The 22138-nt window shown below is 52.7% G+C and overlaps 3 protein-coding genes across 3 annotated transcripts; 2 read left to right on the forward strand and 1 right to left on the reverse strand.

The window, feature by feature from the left end:
- Nucleotides 1–1225: 1225 nt before the first annotated feature.
- On the forward strand, nt 1226–8204 carry LOC34617265. Its single transcript, XM_026336558.1, has 11 exons — nt 1226–1571; nt 2590–2687; nt 2943–2978; nt 3403–3862; nt 4004–4401; nt 4477–5751; nt 6030–6132; nt 6367–6525; nt 6783–6882; nt 7306–7459; nt 7587–8204. Exons 1-11 carry the CDS (start codon nt 1226–1228, stop codon nt 8202–8204), a joined length of 3747 nt encoding a protein of 1248 aa, XP_026192343.1.
- A 504-nt stretch (nt 8205–8708) lies between these two features.
- LOC34617264 lies at nt 8709–11909 on the reverse strand (the record flags this gene model as incomplete). Its single annotated transcript, XM_026336560.1, has 2 exons — nt 11673–11909; nt 8709–10880 (listed from the first exon to the last, which is right to left on the reverse strand). Coding segments are annotated over exons 1-2 (2409 nt in total), but the record flags the coding sequence as incomplete, so codon positions are not given.
- Nucleotides 11910–15859: 3950 nt separating this feature from the next.
- Nucleotides 15860–20860, forward strand: LOC34617262 (POU domain, class 6, transcription factor 2). Its single transcript, XM_026336561.1, has 9 exons — nt 15860–16216; nt 16366–16420; nt 16614–16705; nt 16962–17059; nt 17379–17442; nt 18327–18427; nt 18742–18888; nt 19275–19388; nt 20671–20860. Exons 1-9 carry the CDS (start codon nt 15860–15862, stop codon nt 20858–20860), a joined length of 1218 nt encoding a protein of 405 aa, XP_026192346.1.
- Nucleotides 20861–22138: the final 1278 nt, after the last annotated feature.

Below are 22138 nucleotides of genomic sequence, written 5' to 3' on the forward strand. Positions count from 1 at the left end.
GTGTGTGTGTGTGTGTGTGTGTGTGTGTGTGTGTGTGTGTGTGTGTGTGTGTGTGTGTGTGTGTGTGTGTGTGTGTGTGTGTGTGTGTGTTTGTGTGTGTGTGTGTGTGTGTGTGTGTGTGTGTGTGTGTGTATGTGTGTGTCTGTGTGTCTATTTTTTGCAGATGCGTTTTGTGTGTGTTTTGTGTTTTGTGTGTTGGTTTTGTGTATTTGTTTTGTGTTTTGTGTGTGTATGTTTTACTCTTTATCGTGACGCACTTTTCGTGCTGCTGTTTAAAAGCATTCAAAGCGCTTTGACGGTTCTTAGCAGACTCCGCCCCAGCCGTCGCTGCTGCTGCATTAGCTGCGTTGAGGAGGGGGTGGCCTTAACGGGGGGAAAAGACGTTGGCTATGGAAAGACTTGGGTGTTGCTGCATTGTTGGGAAACGCGAATTCTGGAGATTGGAAGGCTACTTGAAGCACGTAGCCTTTCCCCCCAACACACAGTTTAACATGAAGCGCCGTATGCTCCTTTCTGTGCTCTATGCAGTTCATGCATGCGCTAAGGGAGCCTGACGGATCGCCAACAGCGGGTGCTGTAATCGTTGGATTCTTTAATAGACTCTGCAGGTTCGCCTGCACTCAGTTGCTGCAACTTTTCTCGCGGCTTCGCTGCTGCTGCTGTTTGGCTGGCATACGTGTGAGAAGCGCGTGCGGCCTTTTTCATGTTGGCAGCGACCGTTTGCTGCTGTGCGGCTCGTGTGGGGAGGTGGTTTCATAGATTCGTTCGTATTGACGCCGCGCGTGCACTCATGCTACCTGCACCGTGGTATCTGCATGTGTAGTGTGCTTGCGGGGTGGCTGCAATGCAGTCCAAATGGGGTGTTTTTGCGGGGGTTGTTGCTGCTGGTTGCTTTTGCGTAGGCTGTTGTACTTCAAAGTCCGTCCTATCATCGTGTTTGACGGCCCACCGCCACCTCTCAAGCGACGCACTCTGCTGGAGAGGTCAGTTTAACTTTAAACTCAATTTCAAATGGCAGCTTGCTTAGGGGGGTGGGTTAGATCTGGGGAAAGGGAGGTGCTGATCACAATTACCCCTGCAGGATGGAGGGAAATCAAAAGGCTGAAGGCTATATATATATAAATATATATATATAGTCTGGCGAGGGGCTCTGTGCAGGCGGCGTCAGCGGTCTGCGGCGGAGCGCAGCCTTCGTTCTGTTGCTTTGCGGCTGTTAGTGAACCGCATGCAGCAGCGTGGTCTTGGCAAGCCTGTTTCTACCCAGCGGCAGCAGCAGCAAGAAGAGCAACGAGCGCAGGAGCAGCAGCAGCAAGAAGAGGAGCAGGCAAGCGATGAGCGTCCCGCGTTTTCGAGTAGTGGAAGCGAGCAGCTGCGTATTGCGAGACCTTTTTATGAAAGGCCGCGTACTCGAGATGAGTACGCTGCAGTAAAGAAGCAAGCGGCGGCAGCGGCAGCCAGCGCTGCCGCTGCAGAGGCGCGTGAAGGAGGCGACACCCCTAAGCTATTTTCCTCAGAGGAGGAGGACGAGAACAAAACCAGCGGCAGCTCCAGCAGCAGCGAAGAAGAAGAAGGTAAGGCCCGGAATAGGCATGTATTTTATCCCCTGAGAAAAGAAATAGGCCAGGGTGGCAACCAGTCGTGCACGCACGTCTTGGAGACACGTGTTGGTGGTAGGCATGCTGTTGTTCTCTTTCCTTTGCAGTCATTGGCTTTACCCAGTTGGACGTTGGGTGCGTTGAAGATGCTGAGATTGCGCACGCCCCTCCTCTGGCCGCAGTTGCGAATCTCTCGCCGCTGCGAGGGAGGTGCTATTCTCGGCGTGGGTTTTTGCCGTATGCAGGTCGAAAGAAAGTATTTTGACGCTGCCACCCTCCTACAGACACAAAGGCCAGAGAGGTGAGGGTTCTTTGCGACAAGGAGTGTGGAGGTTGCACGCGGAGGGGGGGCCAAGAAAGAAAGATCAACAGTTGCATGCATGGATGGGGGTTGGACGGCCGCTACGAAAGTTCATAGATAAGGGGGAGGCAGCAGGTCTGTGAGAGTGAGGGGACGTTTTAAAAAAGTAGGCGATTTTTGTGACGGTGTGAGGTTGCATGGCGACTGCGTCTTGGACGTCGGAGCGGAGAAGAAGCTCTGGTGTTCTATTATGCCTGCTTCTGGTTATGTGATTGTGATGTGCTTGAGAGGGCATGCGGTGGGGGTGAAGCTTTGGGGAGCTGTGCATTCATATGCGGAGCAGGGGAGAGGGGGGGTGGGGAAAGGGGGGAAATGAGGCCGCACAAAGAAAGTGAAGATGCGCTGTAGTGTTTGGTGATGGGCCTTATCAGGCAAGCGGGGGCTGACAAAGCAGGAGCGCCGCGTCTTTCGGGATCCTGATGAATTCAAAGGTATGTGTCGCATCACGCGTTTGCACATGTTGTCTAAAGGGGCAGATGACATGCATTAGGGCGAATCAAGGATACCGCCCCCTTTTTCCTTCACCGTGGCCGTCCGCATAAGCATTGTTATTCCAGTGCTGCGTAGACACCCGAAAGGGGGCTTCTTAGGCAGAGGGCTAAGCGTGTGGGGGGGTGTACGTGATATTTGCAGCCTATCTGACTCGCGAGGGTCAATTCGTGGAATTGCCATTGGATTCGGCCATAGATCCTCAAGTCTTCAATGCGCTTCCATTAACCTTGCAGTACCAAGTTAGTTGTGGATTGTGGGTGCACGGGGTAGGCGGGCCCTGTGTAGAGTGGCGTGCAGAGCGGTATGCAGTGCGTGGTGGGAAGTGCTCCTCATCTTTTTGCGTGCAAGGCCTTCCGATTCAGTGTCAACTTGTTTGTATTTCGGGGGTGAGTGTATGTCAGGTTCTGCTGCAAATCCGTGATGCATGGGTGGAGGCGTCCCGCCTGAGGGCGCTTGGATGCGGCTCAGACACTGCAGTGTTTTCCAACGTGCAGCTGGAGGGTTACGTGCGCGCCATACAAACAAACCGGGTACGCGGTTATTGTCTTATTTTGTAGGCGTTGGCTCAGGAGTTGCAGCCGTCTACAGCTCTTGCTCTGCGTGCAGGTTCCTGAAGGCTGCGGCATCCCCGCTCCGCGTGCGACTTGTGCTGTGTTCTCTCAGGAGATTACGCACGTCAAAGCTCGCATGGCAGAGCAGCAGCAAGAGCAGCGGCAGCAAGAGCAGCAGCAGCAAGAGCAGCAGCAGCAAGAGGCGCAGCAGAGCTTCGACGCGAATGTTGAGGGGCTCAAAGCCGAGACTTGTACGCCTATGATCTCTCAAGGGGTCCTCTCGTCTATTTGTTTGCAGCGTGCGCGCGCTCTTGCGCTTGTCGTTTCGCTGACTTCCCGTTCTATGCATGCGTTGACAGGCACATGGATTCATGAGCGCCAAAGATTAGGGGCGCCCGACTAGGGAAGGATGCCTTCGTGTGATGCTGTCTTTCCTACAGCCGAAACTCCCGCAGTATTATGCTTGACGGATAACCCCTCAGATACGCCAAGCAGTTCGAGCAGCAGCAGCAGTTCGAGCAGCAGCAGTAGCAGCAAAGGCGCATCGTGGATGGAGCTTTGCGGCCTGGTGCCACGAACGCGTCGCCGGAAGTTTCTGAATGATTTATTGAAGCAGCAAGAACAGCAGATGGAGGAAGAGCAACGGCTGCGCCTTCTGCACGGGCGAGGGCATCTGGACGTGCAGTCTATGCATCCCAACGAAGTTTTAGGGGGTGTTGCAGCTGCGTCGCTCGCTGCCGAGATCCAGCAGCGGCACCTCAAGGTGCTCTTTGGGAGTAGGAGTGGCAACAGCAAAGAGGCTGAGAATCTACAACTGCGCGAGACCTATGACGATGATTTTCTTCTGAGCATTGATGGCGAGCGTACGGTGCTGCAAGCAATCGTGTGTGTTTTACCGTAGCATCCTATCGCCAGAGCAGCCGTAGGCGGGTGGGTTGCGCTGCTGTGCCGTAAAAGTTTTTTCCGCCGAGAGGGCTTTTTGTTCTCCGTCAGTGTTTTTTCAGGCAAGCACTTGGCGCTGCTGCCGGACAAGGAGATATTTGGAGAGGATCTACTAAAGGAGCTGCCGTTAGCTGCGAGTGATGAGGCATCAGAGGAATTCATAGGAGCACAAATATCTGCACGCACTGCACCACCAGGCGCATCTGTTCAAGCTGAGGCACCGGCTTTGGAAACACGAGAAAACCAGCGTTCAATCGACAAGGCCTCTTCTGGACAGACTGCAGCTCGAGCGCCTTTCGGAAAGGGTGCTGCAGGAGGCGCATGCGCAGTGGCGGTAGGAGAGGTCACGCCGGCAGCAGCGCCTCCAACAGACGAAAGCTGCGCAGCAGCAGATTCTCGAATGGGGGCTGATGACGAATTCGAAGACTGCGAAATCGATCACCCCCTTCAGCAAGCGTCAGTCGCTGTCCAGTCCGTGGAGGAGCAGCCGCTAGCGCAGCAGCATCAGCAGCAGACGCAGACCACGCATCAGGAGCAGCACCAGGAAAGGCAGCCGCAGCAACAAGAAGAGCGGCTGCTAAGCACGTGCATTCGAGGATGCCGGATAAATTTAGGAGGCCTGGGAAGCAAGGAGCTTTCCAAGCAGGGCGTTGCTCATCAGCGGAGCACCTTGGCAGCATCTCTGGAGACACGCACAGCAGCAGTACAACTGGCAACAGGGGAGGGAAAAGGAGCTTTTCGGCGCTTTTTGGCCATGGAAGCAGCGGCTGCTCCAGAGAAAGCTCGGAAGACAGATGTGACAGGGCCGCTTCCCATACAGCTGCCACCATTAGCGTCAGAAGCAGCGGCACCAGAAGAACGACAAGCAAGAGGGACGCCACGACAGATTTCCGAATGCGCCTCAGCAGCAACAGCGGCAGCCTGCATTCGGATAAAGAGCAATCCGTTCTCTCCAATGAGCGCTAAACGCCAGCGACAGGAGGAATCCACAGAGCACGTGGCCACCGAATTGCACGCACTTCCCCCTCTGCACTTGCCAAAGGTTCAAGAGCCTCCTGAACAGCAAATGCAGCCGCAGCTGGTTCAGACCGCTGCGGTTGCGGAAGTGGTGATTCGTGGCACCCCTGCAGACGCTGTTCACGCGTCTTCTGCGTCTTCTGCATTTGCTGGCAGTGCGACTACTGAGGAGCAGCGCGAGCAGCAGCTAGAACGCCAGCAGGAGAAGCAAGCAACGAAAGACGACCAGGCCAAGGAGGAAGGAGACTTCATGGACTTGTGGCTGAACGTGTTCCCTTACCTTCGGCAACACTTAGAAGAGCACAAGCACCAGGAGCGCAGACGGAAGCAGAGGCAGCAAAACGCTGCTGCCAAATCTGCTGCTGCGATTGGAAATATCACACCCACTAATGACGCAGACACGGACCCCGAAGCAGCAACGGAGAGGGCAGAAATTGAGGCTCTTCTTGACTTGCAACAGGCAGCTCAGGAAGCGGCAGCAGCAGCGGATGAAGCAGCAGCAGCTGCTGCTGCAGCAGAAGCAGCTGCAGAGCAAGCCGTCCCCCCCCCTTGCTTGCAGACGACCCCGTCAGCAGCTTCTACAGCAGCTTTCGCGGCAGCACACGCGTGTGCAACTGCAAAGCCTCGCGCTGTCGAAGGCATGGATCCTCAGTGGCAGCAGCAGAAACTCCAGTACCAGCAGCAGCAAGAGAGCTTCGCGCAGGCTCTGGATGAAGAGCGACAGGTGTTGCTACAACAACTGGGCAGATTGCAGGCCCGTGGCGATATCGCGGATGACGAAACGAAAGCCTTGGTGCGATGCTGCTTCCATAATTATTGCAGCTTTCACGCTCGTGAATCTGCAGCCTGCTATAGGGCCTCAAACCTAACCCGTCACTCCTCTTAGCGTTGGAACTGCTGTCGCGTCTCGAGGTGTTGGCTGACACTTTTCGCCGAGGACCTCGACATAGCACTCCTGGCCGGTGGCTGGTGCTGAGACGATTGCGTTACGTCTTTGCAGCCAGTGTATAGCTGCTGCTGCTGCTTCAAGCGCTGCCGCTGCTTCCAAGTGTGCTACTGTGGGGAGTGCAGCTGGTGGCGTTGCTTGAGGCCTTCGGAATCCCTTACGTCGTTGCCCCTGCGGAGGCAGAAGCGACAGCCGCGAAGCTCTGTCAAGCTGGAATTGTTGATGCCGGTATTTCACGATGTGATGAGGCCACTGGTCTAAGGCATATGCCGATGCAACTGCCATAATGGGTGGCACTTAGTTGTCTTTTTTGTCTCGCATGTATCGTGGGAACGAGCCCACACGACGCCTGAACAGAAGGACAATTCGGCGCGCTTGTTTGCGTGTTGGCTGTTTAGTCTTAGGGTCTTTGGTTCGATGTTATGCGCTGACACCTCTTGAGTGCGAGTTGCGACGCCGCAGTGATTAGTGACGACAGCGATTGTGTTGTCTTTGGCGCGACGGTAGTGTACCGCCATTTCTTTCGGTCCTCAAAGACAGTTGAGGCATACGCGCAGCAGAATATTCAGGAGCACCTCCAGTTCAATCAGCAACAGCTCGCCTGCCTCGCCCTCCTCTTAGGTCGGTGTCTGGCTGCCTCGGTTGTGATTAGGGGCCTCAACTAACGCGGAAGCTTTTGATACAGACTTCGCTGGTTTCCCACGGGTGGCTAGAGCACTATTTTTGTGTATGCCTCCTCCTTTCGGCTGTGCCGTGTTTCTGGCTAGCAGGGCTGTGTGAGTCGACAAGAGCTAACTGTGCGACACTCCGGTGGCTGTTTCGGTGGACCATGCAGGAGTATTTTGTGCTGCTCAAGATCCGTGTGTGTTCTGATGCAGGGTGCGACTATACGACAGGTGTGCGTGGCGTCGGACCAGTGAATGCAGTGGAGATAGTCAAGCATTTTCCGTCGTTCGATTCGCTGTTTGGATTCAGGGAGTACATTAGAAAGGCCCTCAGCCACCGCATATCTAGTTGTCCACATTGTTGCACTGCCACTGGCGTGCGGTTGCGTGAGCGTGAGGGACCTACTCCTCAGCGTCCTGCCTGCGTTCATGCCACAACTGCTTTTGCTGCCGCGAAGTGCCCACAGTCACCTAGACAGCAGCGCGGCATACTGTTTGTTGCTATTGGCGGTGCCGTGTGTTAGGTGGGCCGAATCGCCTCTGGGAGATAGTACAGCCGAAGGCGACTCAGTGGCGCTTCAGCGCTTCAAAGAGCAACACCAAAGATACAGGCTGCACTGGTAACCCATGCAGGCTTAATATTGAATCTATTATGGGGGAAGGGGTCTTCGGCTTTGAAGGAATGATAAAAGGAACACGCCAAGGGTTTGTCGATAGTTTTCTTGGATGCCTGCAGGTCTTTCCCTCACGATTTTCCTTCCATCGAGGTCATGGAGGCCTTCTTATCTCCAGCGGCTTGGATACCGACTGGGCCTTGCGTCTTCGCTCCTCCAAATGTTACGGCAATAAAGACCATCCTCCTTAAGCGTACGAGCTTGTCTGAACAGCAGGTAGGCTTTCGTTCGTTATGCCCACGTCTTTGTGCCAGCTAGTAATTTTGGCAGCTCCACACTCACTCAGTAGTGGCAGCTCTTGCGCGGAGGTCGTCTTTGTCTTTTGTATGTGCCGTCTTCTCAGATCGAGGAGACCCTGCTGCCTGCGGTGCAACGTTACACTGCACCAGGGGCCTTTATGAGGCAGCAGCAGATAACGGACTTCTTTCCTGTATGCCGTGCATCTGCCGCAGCTGCAAAGCCGCCAGCCTCACAGGCAGCGGCTGTTGCGGACTTAGAAGCAGCCACCTCAGGCGTATCCGTGGAAGCAACAGCAAACGCGGCATCTGCAGATCTACCATTGACCTTATCGTCGTCAGCAGTACCAGATACCACCGAGAAAGCCTTGCAACTGCAAGAGCAAGAACCTGAACAGGGGGAAGGAATGCAAGACTTAGGGGCGGCAGGCCAGTACACGAGCAAACGCATCTTAAGAGCCTTGGGCATGCTGCAGCGCGAGGCAGCATCCGAAAAGCAATCCCCCCGAAGCAGAAGTCGCAGCAGAACAGCAGAAAAACAACGCCAGAGGATGCGGCAGACAGAACCTCAGGGGGCACAAGAACTAGATAAGGAGAGGTTGGAAGTCGTAGGTGCAGACGGCCAGGAAGCAGATGAGGCTGCTGCTGCGGCGCGAGCCGTATTAGAAGATATTCAAAATATTGATATCGATGCAGCGGCAGAAGAAGCGGCCATCATGTTATAAGCCACAAGACGTAAAATGAGCTTCGAAACAGCACGGCCACGCCCTATTGTTCGTGCATTTGTGCCACCTAATGTTTTCTCCGTTGCCACCGCTGTTGTCGCTGCTCCATTTCTGCTTCCCCTGCTACATACTTCGCATGCAGTATTTCAGAGGGGTAACTGGCGAGCTACCATAACACACGCCCCCCTTTTTATCCCAAGATTTGCTGGCTAGTTGCCTAATTGGCGGTGTCCTCTCTTTGACGTAAATCGTCTCTATCCATCTACCCCGCGCGTAAACAGCGGCGCCAACCAACTACTAACTACCAGCTGGTACCTGAGCTCGTTTGAGAAGGGCCTGTAAGAGGCGAACTATCTCCCTTTTACTAGTGTGTGCATCTACTGTGTGTGCCCCAAGTTTTCTCATTCATCCAAAAGTCTGGAACTCGACAGATGAGATTTCTCAGTGCTGTTGTCTCAGTTTTTATTATTTCTGCTATTGTTGGTTGCGGTTCGGGTCCTGTTTCTCGTCATGTTGGTGCTTCTTCTGCTGTTGAAGCTTTAGCTCAAGCTGTTGCTGCTGCTGTAAGTGCTTGTGCCGAAGTCGTTTAGCTCTGCGCTCATCTACCGTAGGGGCCTCTGGATCTCTCGTAAGCTTCCACCAGTGGCATACCCTTTGCTGCTGCTGGTGCTGAGGGGTATGCGGCGGCGAACTCCCTTCAACGAGTGGGAGCAACGTGCTGCAGGTGTGTGGCTGCTGCTGCTGCTGCATACCTGCAAGGAGCTGCAGCTCTAAGCAAATCGGCGCATGCACTCTCCCCTCAGTATCGACAACCCACGCCACCAGAATGCTCTCTAAGGGCAGTTGCTGTTGCTGCTGCTGTTGCTGCTGCTCAAGTTGTTGCAGTTGCTGCTTGAGGGCTGCAAAGATAGGGAAAGTCTCGATATCTTGTCGGGCATGGCGCGCCACTAGTACTGAGCCAACAGCATACTGCAAAGGTACAACTTGGGCCTGTCCGTACACCTGCTGTAGGGGCTGCTGGAGGGCGTTGCTGTTGTATGGAATCAGCAAAAGGCCCTTCAGCTGTAGCACCTGCACGACTATGAGGCACTGCTTTTCGTCAACGAACACTTTGACTGGCAGCAGGTGACCCCGCAACACTGCACAGGTTGGCAGTGCCTCCTTGGAATTGTGCTGCAGGGGTGACGCCTCTTGCAGCAGCGAATTCACAAGGGGCAGCGCCTCCTTGAACAGACTCGATGGTTGAAGTGCCAGACTGCCCTGAGAGTGAAGCCTGCCCGTTTGCATTTCCCACAATCGCAGCGTGCAGTCGCCACTCGCACTAACGACCCACTTCTGCTGTAGCAGTTCGCTACCGCTCGTGCTGCTGTTTAGGATCGGTGCAACATCAGTAATAAATTCCAAGTGTCCCAAATGCGCTGCCTCGAGATTCCAGGGGCTGCTGGCAAAGCACAGCCGAATCTTCTCATCGCGATCTCCTGTTATGAGCACTTCGGCATCGTTCCCTTGCTGCTGCTTCTCTTGCTGCGGCGGCTGCACGGCTATCAGCTTGAGACAGGTGACCGTCGTGAGATGGGCTATTACAGGCACATCGCCGTCCACCTCGTCATCATCGTCGTTGTTCTCCGCTGGCATAGCTCCTATGCAGCTTGTGCTCTTGGTGGCGTCAGCACTGCAGCTTGCACCGCTGCTTGAGCTGTTATCCAGGCAGCAATGCTTCTCCGATGTATCCGTGGCGTGCAGCTGTTCTAGCACGACGTCACCCGCCAGCCGTTGCTGGCCTCCTAACGATTCCATTGGAAGCAGAAAGACATCCCCAAATTTGTCGCATAATAGCACGTGCATGCGGTGCTCTCCGTGCAAGGGTTCTCCCTCCTGCCCCTGCCGCCTCCGCTGCCAGGGGCCAGCAGAGGATACAAAGCAGGCAGCAGAGGCTTTCTTTCGCTGCATGCGGCGCTGCAGGAGCTCAAACGAGTTGTCGCGCCACAGACACAAGGTCTTATCATCGCCTGCTGTTAGCCACACGCAGTTGCTGCTGTTTGCGTTCCTACAGGGGACTCTTGCAAACACAGGAACGCTGGTGCTGCGGCGACCACAATCGAGACACACACAATCAGCTGCGGCTATATCCATGGTGTGTCTCGTCTGTTGCTGTTGCTGTTGCGGCTGCCCGCGCTGCTCCCCAGCAACGAGGGGGTTATCCGCCGCGGGGAGAGTGACACGTTGCTGCGGCTTCTCCTGGAGATGGTGTACTTCGTCCAGCTCCCACTGCTGTGTCTCATAGTTGAATAGGCGCATGCAGCTGCCATGTGCCGAGAAGAGAAGCGGTTTGTGGGGATGAAGCAGCAAAGGAACCTGCGGTACCGAGGGCAAGGCTGAGTGGATTCGTGGCGTCGGAGTCGATGTAATCCTGCCGTCCTGCATCTTGTCCACTGTCTGATTTCGCCTCACGGTCAGTGCAACTCCAGTACCCTGACGGCACCAGCCAGCAGAAAACGCCTCGCAACCTTTTAGCGGATTTTCGCGCCACAGGACGCTGCGCGGTGCGGCAGGGGAATCTGAGAGGGAAGGCAGGGCTGTCCAAACACCTGGTGGATGCCGAGTGTCCTCTCGGTGCCAGTGGCGCGCAGTTGATCCTTCGTGATATTGATCCTCTTGGCACACAGAGGTTTCGCGCTAGCGCGGAAATGACGCACAGAAGCTACCTATTCGACCAGCCTATTTGGGAGTATTAAAGGGCTTCGAGGCGGTGATCGCCTTGGTCCAAGGAGGGTGGGGTCCGCGTGCGCTGGAGTTTCCGTTGTGCTGGAAGGGTTCTTTGCAAAAAATATACACTTTATTACATTTCATGTGGAAAAGTACATTTACCTGCTCCTCTGTTGTGCTTGCATTGCTGAAAACAATGCGGCTTCCTTCAATCGATGACTGCTGAGGTAGTGATAGGGGGCTGTACACTAGAAATTCATGCGTTCATTCTGATACTGTTTTCACGTTAGACAGGATCCACTTATCCCCATTTGCGGTATCAAAAAGAACTTGCGAGGCACAGCGGTCAGCTGCTCAAACGGGCAACAATCGTTTCTGTATACGCCCCTCCCTGAAGGGCTGTGAGCAGGGTTCATCATACCCGGAGAGCTCGTTGGTTCTGTGCTGGCCATTTGGCAAGCAAATCTTATAAATTCGTTTTTCAAGGCGACGACGGGGAAAGGGATCGACAGTTGCAAACCATAGGGTTTTTAAAACCGTGTGGATGCGCTGCAGCATTTTCTCGCCAGAAGGCGTTTGACACAAGGCCTGCTGAGCAAGGGCAGGTAAGAAGGCTAAAGAGGAAATGTCACCGGGTAGATCCTCCTGTGTGTTTTAGCAGGAATCTTGACACCCGTTTGCTCTAAGTTCTACCAGAGAGTTTCATGGAAGGATGTGTTAGTAGAGGAAAAGGAATATTGGTGATCCTTCACTGGGAAGCACCGTTCCTGTCGGAACAAATGACATGGCGGCGTCGCACTCGCCTGCATCCCCCGAAACGGAGCAGGCGATAGACGCACAGTCCACCATAGTCCCCACAAACATGGTTGGATCGGTCAAGGCTTTGTCACCACAATGCCATTTGCCCTCTTCATATCGCTGCTGCCTCCTCATAAGCACTGCCCAATTACGGCGGCATGCTGCTACCGGAACGGCTCTGGTGTAGGCCTGCTTGATCATACCAAAAAATTAGTTTCGCATCTTTCTTCAACAGACTCCAGACACTCCTCTCGCTGCCATCAATAAACTACGTATATGTATATTTGCATGGCAAAGCAAGGTAAGTTTATAAGCCTCTGAAAGGCGTCTCGGGTGGTCAGACGGCATGCGAAGGCTGTAGGCTTCACAAGCTAACCCAAAGCTAGGTACGTTGCCACAAGTGCGGACAAGCAGCAGGGTGTTGCAAGAAAATGCAAGGTGTGACCTCTTGCATTTAGCACTTGATTCACGGGCTGCTTTCTCTTATTGCGCCTGCTAGTCTCTATTTTGTAATGCCCCATCTGTGATCCTTGAAGGGAGACGTTCAATTCCACAGTCAGTACTATCTGATTAGAAGCTTATTAAGTGTTTTTCACAATAGATACCCCCTTCCCGTGACCCCGAACGCCTCATAGGTCCCCACAGGCAGAGAGAGGGGCAGCAGGAGTGCGTGTTGCTGCTCCTTACAAGCTCTCCAAGCACTTGACGGTGGCTGCACATAGCACCTAGCGCACAGCACTGAGTTTTCATGTGCCGAGTTGGCTGTACTCTGCAATGCACAAAAGATACAACGGGCAAACTAACTAGCCAATCGTCTGAAAATCCTCTATAAGTATAGCCACTCTAGTAGAACATGTTGAAATCTAGCTTATCGTGCTACATCCGCCCCTCATTGCACACGCCCTCGCATCCCGTACCTGGCCATTTACACTAACAGTGTGTGTAGAGGGTTTCGCTCTACTTCAACACCTGCTGGAGTAGTCATGTTTAGCGAAAAATAGGTATAGAATAGCCAGTTGGTTTGTTTGTATGTTCATTGTACAGTACTGATAGCTCGGTAAACGGAGACTCAATATTGTGTGTATGCGCGCTACATGCTCTGTGCAACCAGCTATGGCTGAAGGGTTTAGTTAGTGCAGTGCAGCAGCAATGCACACATAAGCTGTCCAATATCTCCTATCATGTCGAGGTCTCTGAGGGGCGCAAGGCTGAAGGAAAGAGCGAGCTCTTCTGACAAGTACTCAACACCCGTTTATTGAGTTTGTATTGAGTCTGGAGCTAAGAAGCGCCTCTCTGCGGGTACTTTTGATGGACCGGTACGGCTGCAACGCACGGCGCGAGTCTTTCGTTTTCTTGTTAGGAGTAGTAGGTGTGCCTGAGCTCGTTTGCTCAGTGTATTTCTTTTACTTGCATCTCTTAGCACTTTCAGTAGTAGGCGAGTATCCAGTGGGTCACTGGCACTCTAGGGCTTTCTCTCGAAATGCGAATCCCTAGAGCCTTTTTAAACCGTCAGCGCTTTGCTCTTAAGTGTGCCCGCCAAGATCTTGTATGATTGCCGCTCGCGTGCTGTATTAAAGAGATTTGAATCCATTGTAGTTAAGCCTTGGCACAAGACGCAGCCACAGTCTAGCGTTGATCAGAAGCCCTTGAGTACTGTTAATTCCTTTCTCTCATATACTTGTTTCTTCATGGGAGGCATGCAGCATACGTTCTGGCTCGAACTGATAAAGCGGCAAAAAGCGTGCCCTTCACTCTTGAGATGCAAATAAAGCTGAACGTAATTCTCGTCGCCCTGTAGCTAGATGCTCTACTTAAATTTTCATTGCCTCAACCGAACGGTTGCCAAGCTGCCCCTTGAGTGCCTTACTAAGGAATCGTGACGCAGTCTGAAACTTGTGAACTACGACGGAACGTGCGTCGTGCAAGACCTGCGTTAGTGAGAGGTGAAAAATTGAACGCTTGGGACGCTTCCTCCCGTGAAAGAGCTTCGCTTAAAGTGCAAAACACCTAAGCTGCTGCAGCGAAGCTGATGCACAAGAGCAAAGCTGAAGGCCGCCTCCCCATTGTGCTGCCCCACGCTGCATCAATCTAAGCGTTGGTCCTTGACTATGACATCCGCATAGGAAGTGTTCGCCAATATAGGTCGATACAGCACAGATAACAACGCAGAAGGGGTGGGCACGCATACACCAGACGTATGTCATGTAGATTCACAACGGACGGAAAGCAGGGACTGCTCCTGCTTGGGAATCCATTGGCTCAATCTGCTCTTCGTGCTCTTCAGACACATTAGCGTCCCTGAAAAGGGCTGCAGCCACGGCTGGCTTTGTCTGAGGCTCAATTGCACGCAAGAGACGAAGAGCCAGTTTGTATTGTGCGAAGTCAAAACCATCAACTCGTCTGCAGAGTCGTGGTTTCAAGAGTGGAACCGACACATGCGGAGATAATGCTGCCGGTGCAGAAGCTACTGCCGCTAAGACGACGTCTGACTGCTGAAGCTCTGCTGTCTGCAGAGATGCTGCTATTTGATGCAGCTGCTGCGGATGGAGGAGCGTCTGGAATACCGGCCCTACGAACTGATAGCAGCCATGATGCTCGAACTGAGGTTTCCAATGCAGCATACTGCAGCAACGCAATCATCAGAAGTCCAGTAATGCAGTGTAAATACACGACCCGTCTTGAACGCATGCACGCTTGCAGTAAAACACAACTGGCCTGGCGCCGCGCAGAGCCTAGAGCTACTCGTTCCGACAGCGGGAGGCACAGGAAACGGCGGTGTATGCAAATGTGTGCCCTGTAGGAACACCCTAGCCAGGCTCAGGCAGCTGCACAAAAATTATAGCCATTCTACAAGGGTGTGGCAGCATACGTAGTGTCAACAAGAAGAAAGCGTCGCCTGTCTTCGCCTCCTGTTAGCAGCTCCGTTCCATGGAAGCGGCCATAAGAAATACCAACGACGCGAACCACTGCCAGTGCCTGTTGTTGTCGCTGAGCTCTACAAGAAGCGACGAGGCTCCATGTCTCTTCCAGCATCAGTGGGGTCCCTGCGGGGAATGGCAACTCAATAGCTTCTGCCTTCGCCAAGCAGGTATCCCCAGATGAGCAGCAACAGCAACTGCAGCAGGTGCGGCACTCCGCACCACTTCTGCTGCTTACATCGTAAGAGTTTGCATGGAAGCCCTCGCTGTGACAAACAGGCATGTATTCAGCTGCACCTGCTGTTACCCTGCTGCGCTTGCTCTTCTAGGAATACGTAGTCACCGCCTCAGGGTAGCTGCGACTCGCGCAGCTGATGGCCTTATGCTGCTGATGCTGGCACTGGAAATGATGAAGCAGCAATCAGTGAAGTATTCGCGCGGGCATTCAGAGGACGGTCATCCAGTTGGTCTCATCGCTGTTTGAAAACCTAAGGGTCTGCTGAGCGTCTACCGGTGTCTGCGCAGACCATTTGCTTCAAAGGGATGCAACAGTTTCTCATCTCGCCCTTTAGCTTTGTTTCTATGAATTCTGTTGAACATAGTGGTTTAGTGGCCACGGATCCTTCTCCATAAGACCCTGCTGGCTAGGGCCCCCTCGAGCCACATGCAGTGCTGCAGGGGTGTTTGTGGCGTGACGCTGGAAGAAGGAATCCATAATGTGCCCTTGCACGATATTTCCTACAGGAAATCGACTTCAGATTCACCGCAATCGCCAACGGTCGAATAGAAGGAGAGGCTACGGTCGACAGTGAGCGGCACCCTCACGAGCGACTTGCCCTCCGTTGCATGCTTGGGAGTCTCGGCCAGGAGCCCCTTTTCCCGAAAAATTCATCTGATGGAGACAGAGGACTCTAACTCTCCGCGCAATAGTGAACTACAGAGAGGGCTGGGCGCTAGGAGTCGTTCTATCTGACCATAGTAGTGGCAGGTTTGCTGCAACGGGAAGGCAAGGCCTCCCCTGAAACAAGCACTGCAGGGTCCGTAACAACGAAACACTAATCGCCCACAGTTCCCCAAGCTGCGCCTTCAGCGGCTCCCGCAGAATCCGTAGAGCAGTCATATTTCAAAGAATCTGACACTAAGGCAAGGTGCACTGGGTAAATAAGCGGCATTAGAAGAGAAGCACTTTGCTGGAAATCAGCAGGATTTCCAGCACCTGCATCATCCGAGGTCATGGAGGACGATGAGTATGACTTGTATGAGGACCTTGAGGGTCCTGCTTCGGTAACTCCAAAGGAGCAGCAGCAACAACAACAACGGCAGCAGCAGCAGCAGCAGCAGCAGCAGCAGCACCCACAAGCGACTGCTCAGCTGCCGCTCGCTGATGCTGCTTTTCAGCCGTCTGCCTCAAGTAGCGGCTCTAACAGGCCAGTGCCCTCAGTAGTTACACCAGCCCCAGCAGGTGCCGGAGCAGCAGCACAACCCCCTGCCGTAGGAGATGAGGCGGATGATGAGGATGGCGTTGTAGTTGTTGGTGGTGACGCTGATCTGCCACTGCTTCCAGAAGTGTCTTCAGAACCTCGCATGCCCGTGTGTAACGACCTTTAAAATAGTAGATCGCCTCTTGCACAGCGGGTCGTCTTGGCACGTAGCTACTGCCACCCAGAGACACTGTAGTAGAGATGGTAGGCAGATGGTTCTTGTCTTGCATTGTGATTCTGAACTTTTGCTGGATTCAGCTGCGCTGGGGGCATCAAGACAAGGGAAAGCGTGCAGCTCATTACATGCGTAGAGGTGATTCAATATCCCGCGCTCTAATCTATAGTCCCGAGGTGTATATACTCAGCAGGTCACGTGGAAGTACCAGCAGCTTTTGCATTAGTCGTCCTTTGCTTCGAGAGCACTAATATCGCCGATCTAGAGAATCGAACCGGAAGCCTTCAACAGCAGCTTGACGCTTAGTGCATGCATGCTTTGTGGAATGCAGAGCGCCCACTCTTCCTCGGTATCCCGCCTCCGGTGCCTCCGCTGGTCGACGCGAAAGCTTCGCAATTACTTATTGTTTCAAACCTTCCTTGGGTAAGCTGTTTTTGATCACGGTCTCGGGTGTACTGGATGCTTGATTTGCGGGGGAGCCATTAGGGTGGGCAGGAGAAAACGGTGGAAACGTTTTGATGGCTTCAAATAAAACGGAGGGCGGGAGCAAGCGAGCAGTCCAAACTTCGATTTCGTCATTAGGCAGCTGTAAGGCGCGCCTGGCGAGCACCAAACTTGAACGCATCACCAGCGTTTCCTTAACGATGTGAAGATTTCATAGGGCGTGTGTGCTCTTCAGTGGATAAATGACGTCTCTCTCCGTGAATTATCTGGTGCCTTCGGCCGGGTTATTGGCGTTCGCGTCTTGGGCAGCGCAACAGGCGCAAAGCCTTCCGGGTAATTTACTTTTGCTCCATTGCTTCGGTATAGAGTGAAGCACACAGACGTACAGGGCTTAGTGCAGTAGGAAAGCGCAGTAGTCTGTGTCTTCTTTTTCTCGAAGACGCTCCAGCAGCGCAAGCAAAGATGCAAGATGCCGCAAGGCTCAGAGTCCTAAGAGCGTCGTCTTTCCTAGCAGCACCAGAGACATTTCGTGTGCATATTGAGGGCAGAGCAGAGGAAAAGAATTGAAGGCGGGTTTCTTCGCTGCAAAAAGGGCAGCTGGCGGTCTGTCCGAGGGGTGGGGTGACTTGGATGTGCTGGCTTTTGTATGCAGAGTGGCACTGTTGCTGTTCGGTGCAGAGCAGCAAGCGGTGGCTGCAGCGCAGGGTCTGGATACGGCGTAAGCGCGCAGCACGACTCCCATGGACTGTCACATACAAGCCGGATTTGTAGCCGCTGTCGCTTTTGCTGATATGGCGTGGCTGTCCGTGGTTGCTGCAGCCACTGTAGGCGTTGGTGATGCTGCAGTCCCTTGTTTGCGGATGCTGCCACGGTGCTGGTGAACTGGTGCATGCGTCACAGGGGGGCCTTATGCACTCTGCGCACCGCGACTGCGCCTTGCAGAATTCACGGGTGCAGGGTGGCTTGTGTGTTTGTCTTAGAGTGTCTGCATACGGCAACCTAACAGGCTCAGGCCGCCGCTTGAGGATTGGCGTCTGCCCTCCACATATTTGGGGTCCTCTGGAGGTCTTAAAGCCTCATTGGGCACGAGGCGCTTTGCTGCCGAAAGATCTAGTGAGGCATACGAGTCCAGAGTGCTGTGCTTTCTTTGCTTGATTAACTTGCGTATTTTTCGGCATGATCGAACATCTCTCTCTTGCAAGTTGCTATCTTGGGTACGCACATGCCCAAGCGTCTTCTCAGGGAGTGAGAAACAAAAAAGGCTGCACCGGCTTTGCTGTTGCGAAAGGATATTCGGCGCTTCGCGTCTGCAGCGTCAAAATAGATGGCGTCTTCGCTCCAAGGGGTGTCCTCTATATTCTTCTTCCCTTGAACCTTGTGCTCCGAAGACCGCGGTGCATACGCCGATTTTTGGCTGCCACATGTCTTGGGAGTCAGTGCTGTGCCTTGTCTTGTCCTGTTGCCGCAGCGGACCGCTATATTTGCTTTTGCTGGTGTCAACACCTCAACAGCTCAGGTGCAGCGTTTCGCCCCTACCGAGCTGCAGCAGCCATTGCAGCGGCAGCAGCAAACAGCACGCAGGCCGCAGCAGCAACAGCAGCTGAATACGCAGACTGCAACGCCTCTAGATGACCAACGAAGCCAGCAGCAGGAGGCGCAGCATGGCGAGGCTGCTCAGCAAAAGACAGGGCTATCTGCACTGTACGAGGCTTCTGTATTGGTTGAAGGCATCCCATGTGTCGGCAGTTGTATTCGAATTTTGAACCTTTGAGACTTTTCGTCGTCATTTCATTCAACGAATTCCTGGCATGTCCCCTGCTTGAGGGGCAGTTCACATCCATGATAAGTGCCGTTCTTGTGCAGCGTATACTCATCTCGCATTTGTATTGAGCATTCATGATCCGTATTCTGGCAGCATATATGCTTGCAGCCAGGGCCATGTCTTTGAGTAAAAAACAGCATGTCCAGTACGAGTAGTTTGGCTATTCTTCTGCGCCAAATGTTGCTCTTTTTAGGTTTCCCTGGTTTGACCCATCGGTTCTTCAAGTGGACAAGGTACCACCAGCAGAAGACAGCAGCAGCAGCGAGGTGGAGGCAAGCAGCTCCAACACCAACTTGTGTAGCACCGCGGTGCAGAGAGGCCTTCCCAGCAAGAAGTCACGGTGAGCCGCCTGCAATCGTGAGGTAGCTGGATACAACAACTGCACGTTTCAGCTAGTCACTGTTGAGTCGCAAAGCTAGAAAAGAGAAGAGCGACGCACAACTTCCCGCACCGAGGCGTTGATTTTTCCTCTAAGCTTGAAAAGCAGGATTGAACCACCGTAATCATGAAGCGGCGTGTGAGTTGATTGCTGAGAAATGCATGATAGGTGTAGATTTTGGTGAAATATTTTTTATGTGAAACTTTGCTGCACCGAAAGTAGGAAACGCAATCTGCATAGAGCAGGTTCGATGCTGATTAAGTTTTCCATGCACTACAACTGCTGTCCTGTCCCGTTGCGACCGAGGCCCTTCAAAATAATCTATGGGGTGTCTTTAGCTGAAATAGAGTCTGCCGCTTTGTTATACGCCTCTGCAGGCGATCGAAGGCGAAACGTGCAAAGACGGAAGGGGCTGTGGTGCCACCTGATCGTTGGCAGCAGCAGCAACAGTGGTGGATTCAGCATAATCTTCTTCACCAACATCATATGCAGCCAGGAACCGTGCAGCAGCAACACATTCAACAGCAGCAAAGAGTTGTAATACCCCGTGGAGCGAATGCTGTACCTCTGGGGTCGAAGCAGCCGTTTGTATCCCTCCACCAGAACCCTCATTTCTGAGGGCCAAACTGTTTAGTGCCATTTAGTTACTGCGGAATTGGGGTGATATCAACCGACGCTACTGGCTGCTGAGGTGCCTCAGTTTTGCATTTTCCAAAAGCTAATGCTTCTCCATCTTGGACACTAGCTGAAGCTGTGTAAATGCTACAGAAAGGTGCAGTGTGCATAGGCTTTGCGCCCTGTCTCCTTGCAGGGAAGTAGCTGCGTGGTGGGGGCACTTCTGATTCGTAGTGTTTGGTTTGAGGCTTCTGCATGCCTGTATAGCTGAAGTGCTGAATCATATGCCCAGCAATGTATGCAGTAGTGCTGGCCACAATCTATGCAGAAAGGAGCACTGATCAGCAGTCGTCATGTAGGCTTGGCCACGCAGAGCATTCGCTCTTAGGATACAGAACACAGGGCAGACTCCAAACCGTAATAAAAGGCTACCGCAGACACTTATGAGTAAGGATAGCAGTCGCCAAAAACAGTACGTATTTTTGAGTCTATGATGAATATTTGAAGGGGATCCTCCGAGGATAAATGAAGAAATAACAGACGTTTTTGCACTCGTGGGCAGGTAACCACCTAGGGATTTGCAGCCTGATGACATGCCTAGAGAAATTTCACACGATCCTCCATATGCGTTTCGCTAAGCTGACACACGTACACGCACCGTAAAAGGATAGTTGTCGCACGAAAAGATAATCTATGTAGTATATTGCGACACGCTTTCGATTTATACATTATGCACCATTAATCAATAATCACTATTTGTGCCCATCCGCGCAGCCGTGTGGTGGAGTAGACTTGTGCTGTTTTGAAGAGACCCTCAAGTCAAATACGCAGACGGCGCTTGCTGGCATCGAACATAAAAGGCGGGGAGAAGCTTCGGGGGTTCCGGAAAAGAAAGGGCTTATCTGAGGATACACAAATAGAATGCAACACAGGCCACCAGCTGCTGATAAGCACACCTGGCTCCAGAAGTACCTGCAACTTTGATATGCAGCCACGGGTCAGCAGACATCGAACGAATATTGGTTCTGCGATAAGCGGGGGTGTGTCCGAGGGTTCATGCCTTTTGCTTGAATTGTTCTTCGTCGCCTTTCCGCAGAAAAGACACTGTGAAGCCTCCCCATCCTGAAGCAATGAAGCATTACCATTTATTAAGGACAAAGTGCGTAGAAAGCTGAACGGAGTACATGCACTCAAGCGGCCTTTTATAATACAAAAGCAGAGTATGCAAGAAATACACAAACTTGAAATGAATACTCTTCTAGTTCAGAGGTTACAAGACTGCAAACATGTTTTTGCTCAATGTGCAAGGGCAGCTTGATTGAGTATTAAAAGAGCAGAAGTTACAAAGATAGAAACAGTTGGAGGTTTTACCTGCCCCAGTTAGCCGTGAGCCTACTGCGCCGCTTGCCAGTGCGCTGGAGACATAGGCGTCAAGCTGATCAGTGCTGCACTGGAAGTCGTCTCTCAGAGAGGCATGCGAAGCGTTGGCTAGAGTGCCGATGGTCTGCGGAGATGATGCAGGAAAAAGAAAACGTGTAGATGGTGAGTCCACGGTCAAACCCACTGCGTGTCTGTATGCGTAAACTTATCCATGCGTGTACGTATAATGCATCAAAGAAAAGCTCCAGATTCATCATTGACTTGCACAAAACTACGCACACTTGCACACTTGGCTTTTCGAGAAAGACCTAACTTACTGCTTCCAATCCATACCAACTACACTAAACAAGTGCTGCGAAATCTTCTCAGTGAAAAAGCTTTCAGAATTTGAAAGCCTCCTTCAAACTTCAACACAGTGGTTTCGTACCTGTAGTTTGTCTTCCTCGGAACCTAGCCCGTTACAGGCGTCTGCAAACTGGCGGACGCGAATGGCTTCCATAAACACGTGGCGCGCTCTTCTGGGCACACGGAGCAGTTTCCATTAAAACAATCCCACCTACGTAGAACGACGCGAGAAGGGTTATTTTCTCCATGCCTTAAAATCTTAGCTGGTGCATGCGAAACAAAGTATAAAACTATGCTGCTCTTTCATTAGTTGCTGCGTGCGGGCTTCATGTGTCAATGTTGGATCTACCACCAGAGAAGGGACCGAGCCGTTTGCGCACTGTGTATCCCTACTGGCGAAGTTTAAATAATGTGTTTTTTTCCCAGGCGGCCCCGAGCGTAGGCATTTCACTCAGTAACTTTCCTAGCAAGTCTCCCAAAATGCTTTCCAGTTCCTCCTTAGTATAGGGCTCTTCGTGAAAGGTTCTTTCAACTGCAGCTACTGCATCCTAAATGAGCATAATCAATAGAAAAGAAGCTACTAGGAACCTGCTCATCGTATTCACTATCCGTTTTGTCCCTTCACCAGCGACTGCCCTTGCGGTGGCAAGCATTCAACGCATCGCAGAAATCAAGGTATGTATACTGATTAGTGCTCTCGGGAAGGTGCTGGTTACCTGCAGTGTTCCAAGGAATGTGGACTGCACATAACTAAGATCGATGCGCTCTAAACTTTCGACAGGACTCGAAGAAGATGGCTTTGCTCTGGACATAAATTTACAAGACACAGATGGTGCTAGGCGTGCAAGTTGGTTCAGATGTACATATTTTG

Source organism: Cyclospora cayetanensis, unplaced genomic scaffold, assembly GCF_002999335.1.
Source record: "Cyclospora cayetanensis isolate NF1_C8 unplaced genomic scaffold, CcayRef3 CcayRef3_contig_134, whole genome shotgun sequence".
Lineage (NCBI taxonomy): Eukaryota > Apicomplexa > Conoidasida > Eucoccidiorida > Eimeriidae > Cyclospora > Cyclospora cayetanensis.

What these genes read in the sequence shown, in the direction of transcription:
- LOC34617262 (XM_026336561.1), top strand. Translation starts at nt 15,860, where the DNA reads ATGGAGGACGATGAGTATGACTTGTATGAGGACCTTGAGGGTCCTGCT. An exon ending in TTGTTTCAAACCTTCCTTGG is followed by an intron (nt 16,706 to 16,961) that starts GTAAGCTGTTTT and finishes TGTGCTCTTCAG; the next exon opens with TGGATAAATGACGTCTCTCT. An exon ending in ACAGGCGCAAAGCCTTCCGG is followed by an intron (nt 17,060 to 17,378) that starts GTAATTTACTTT and finishes TTTTGTATGCAG; the next exon opens with AGTGGCACTGTTGCTGTTCG.
- LOC34617265 (XM_026336558.1), top strand. Translation starts at nt 1,226, where the DNA reads ATGCAGCAGCGTGGTCTTGGCAAGCCTGTTTCTACCCAGCGGCAGCAG. An exon ending in CATTAACCTTGCAGTACCAA is followed by an intron (nt 2,688 to 2,942) that starts GTTAGTTGTGGA and finishes TCCAACGTGCAG; the next exon opens with CTGGAGGGTTACGTGCGCGC. An exon ending in CTGCCTCGCCCTCCTCTTAG is followed by an intron (nt 6,526 to 6,782) that starts GTCGGTGTCTGG and finishes GTTCTGATGCAG; the next exon opens with GGTGCGACTATACGACAGGT.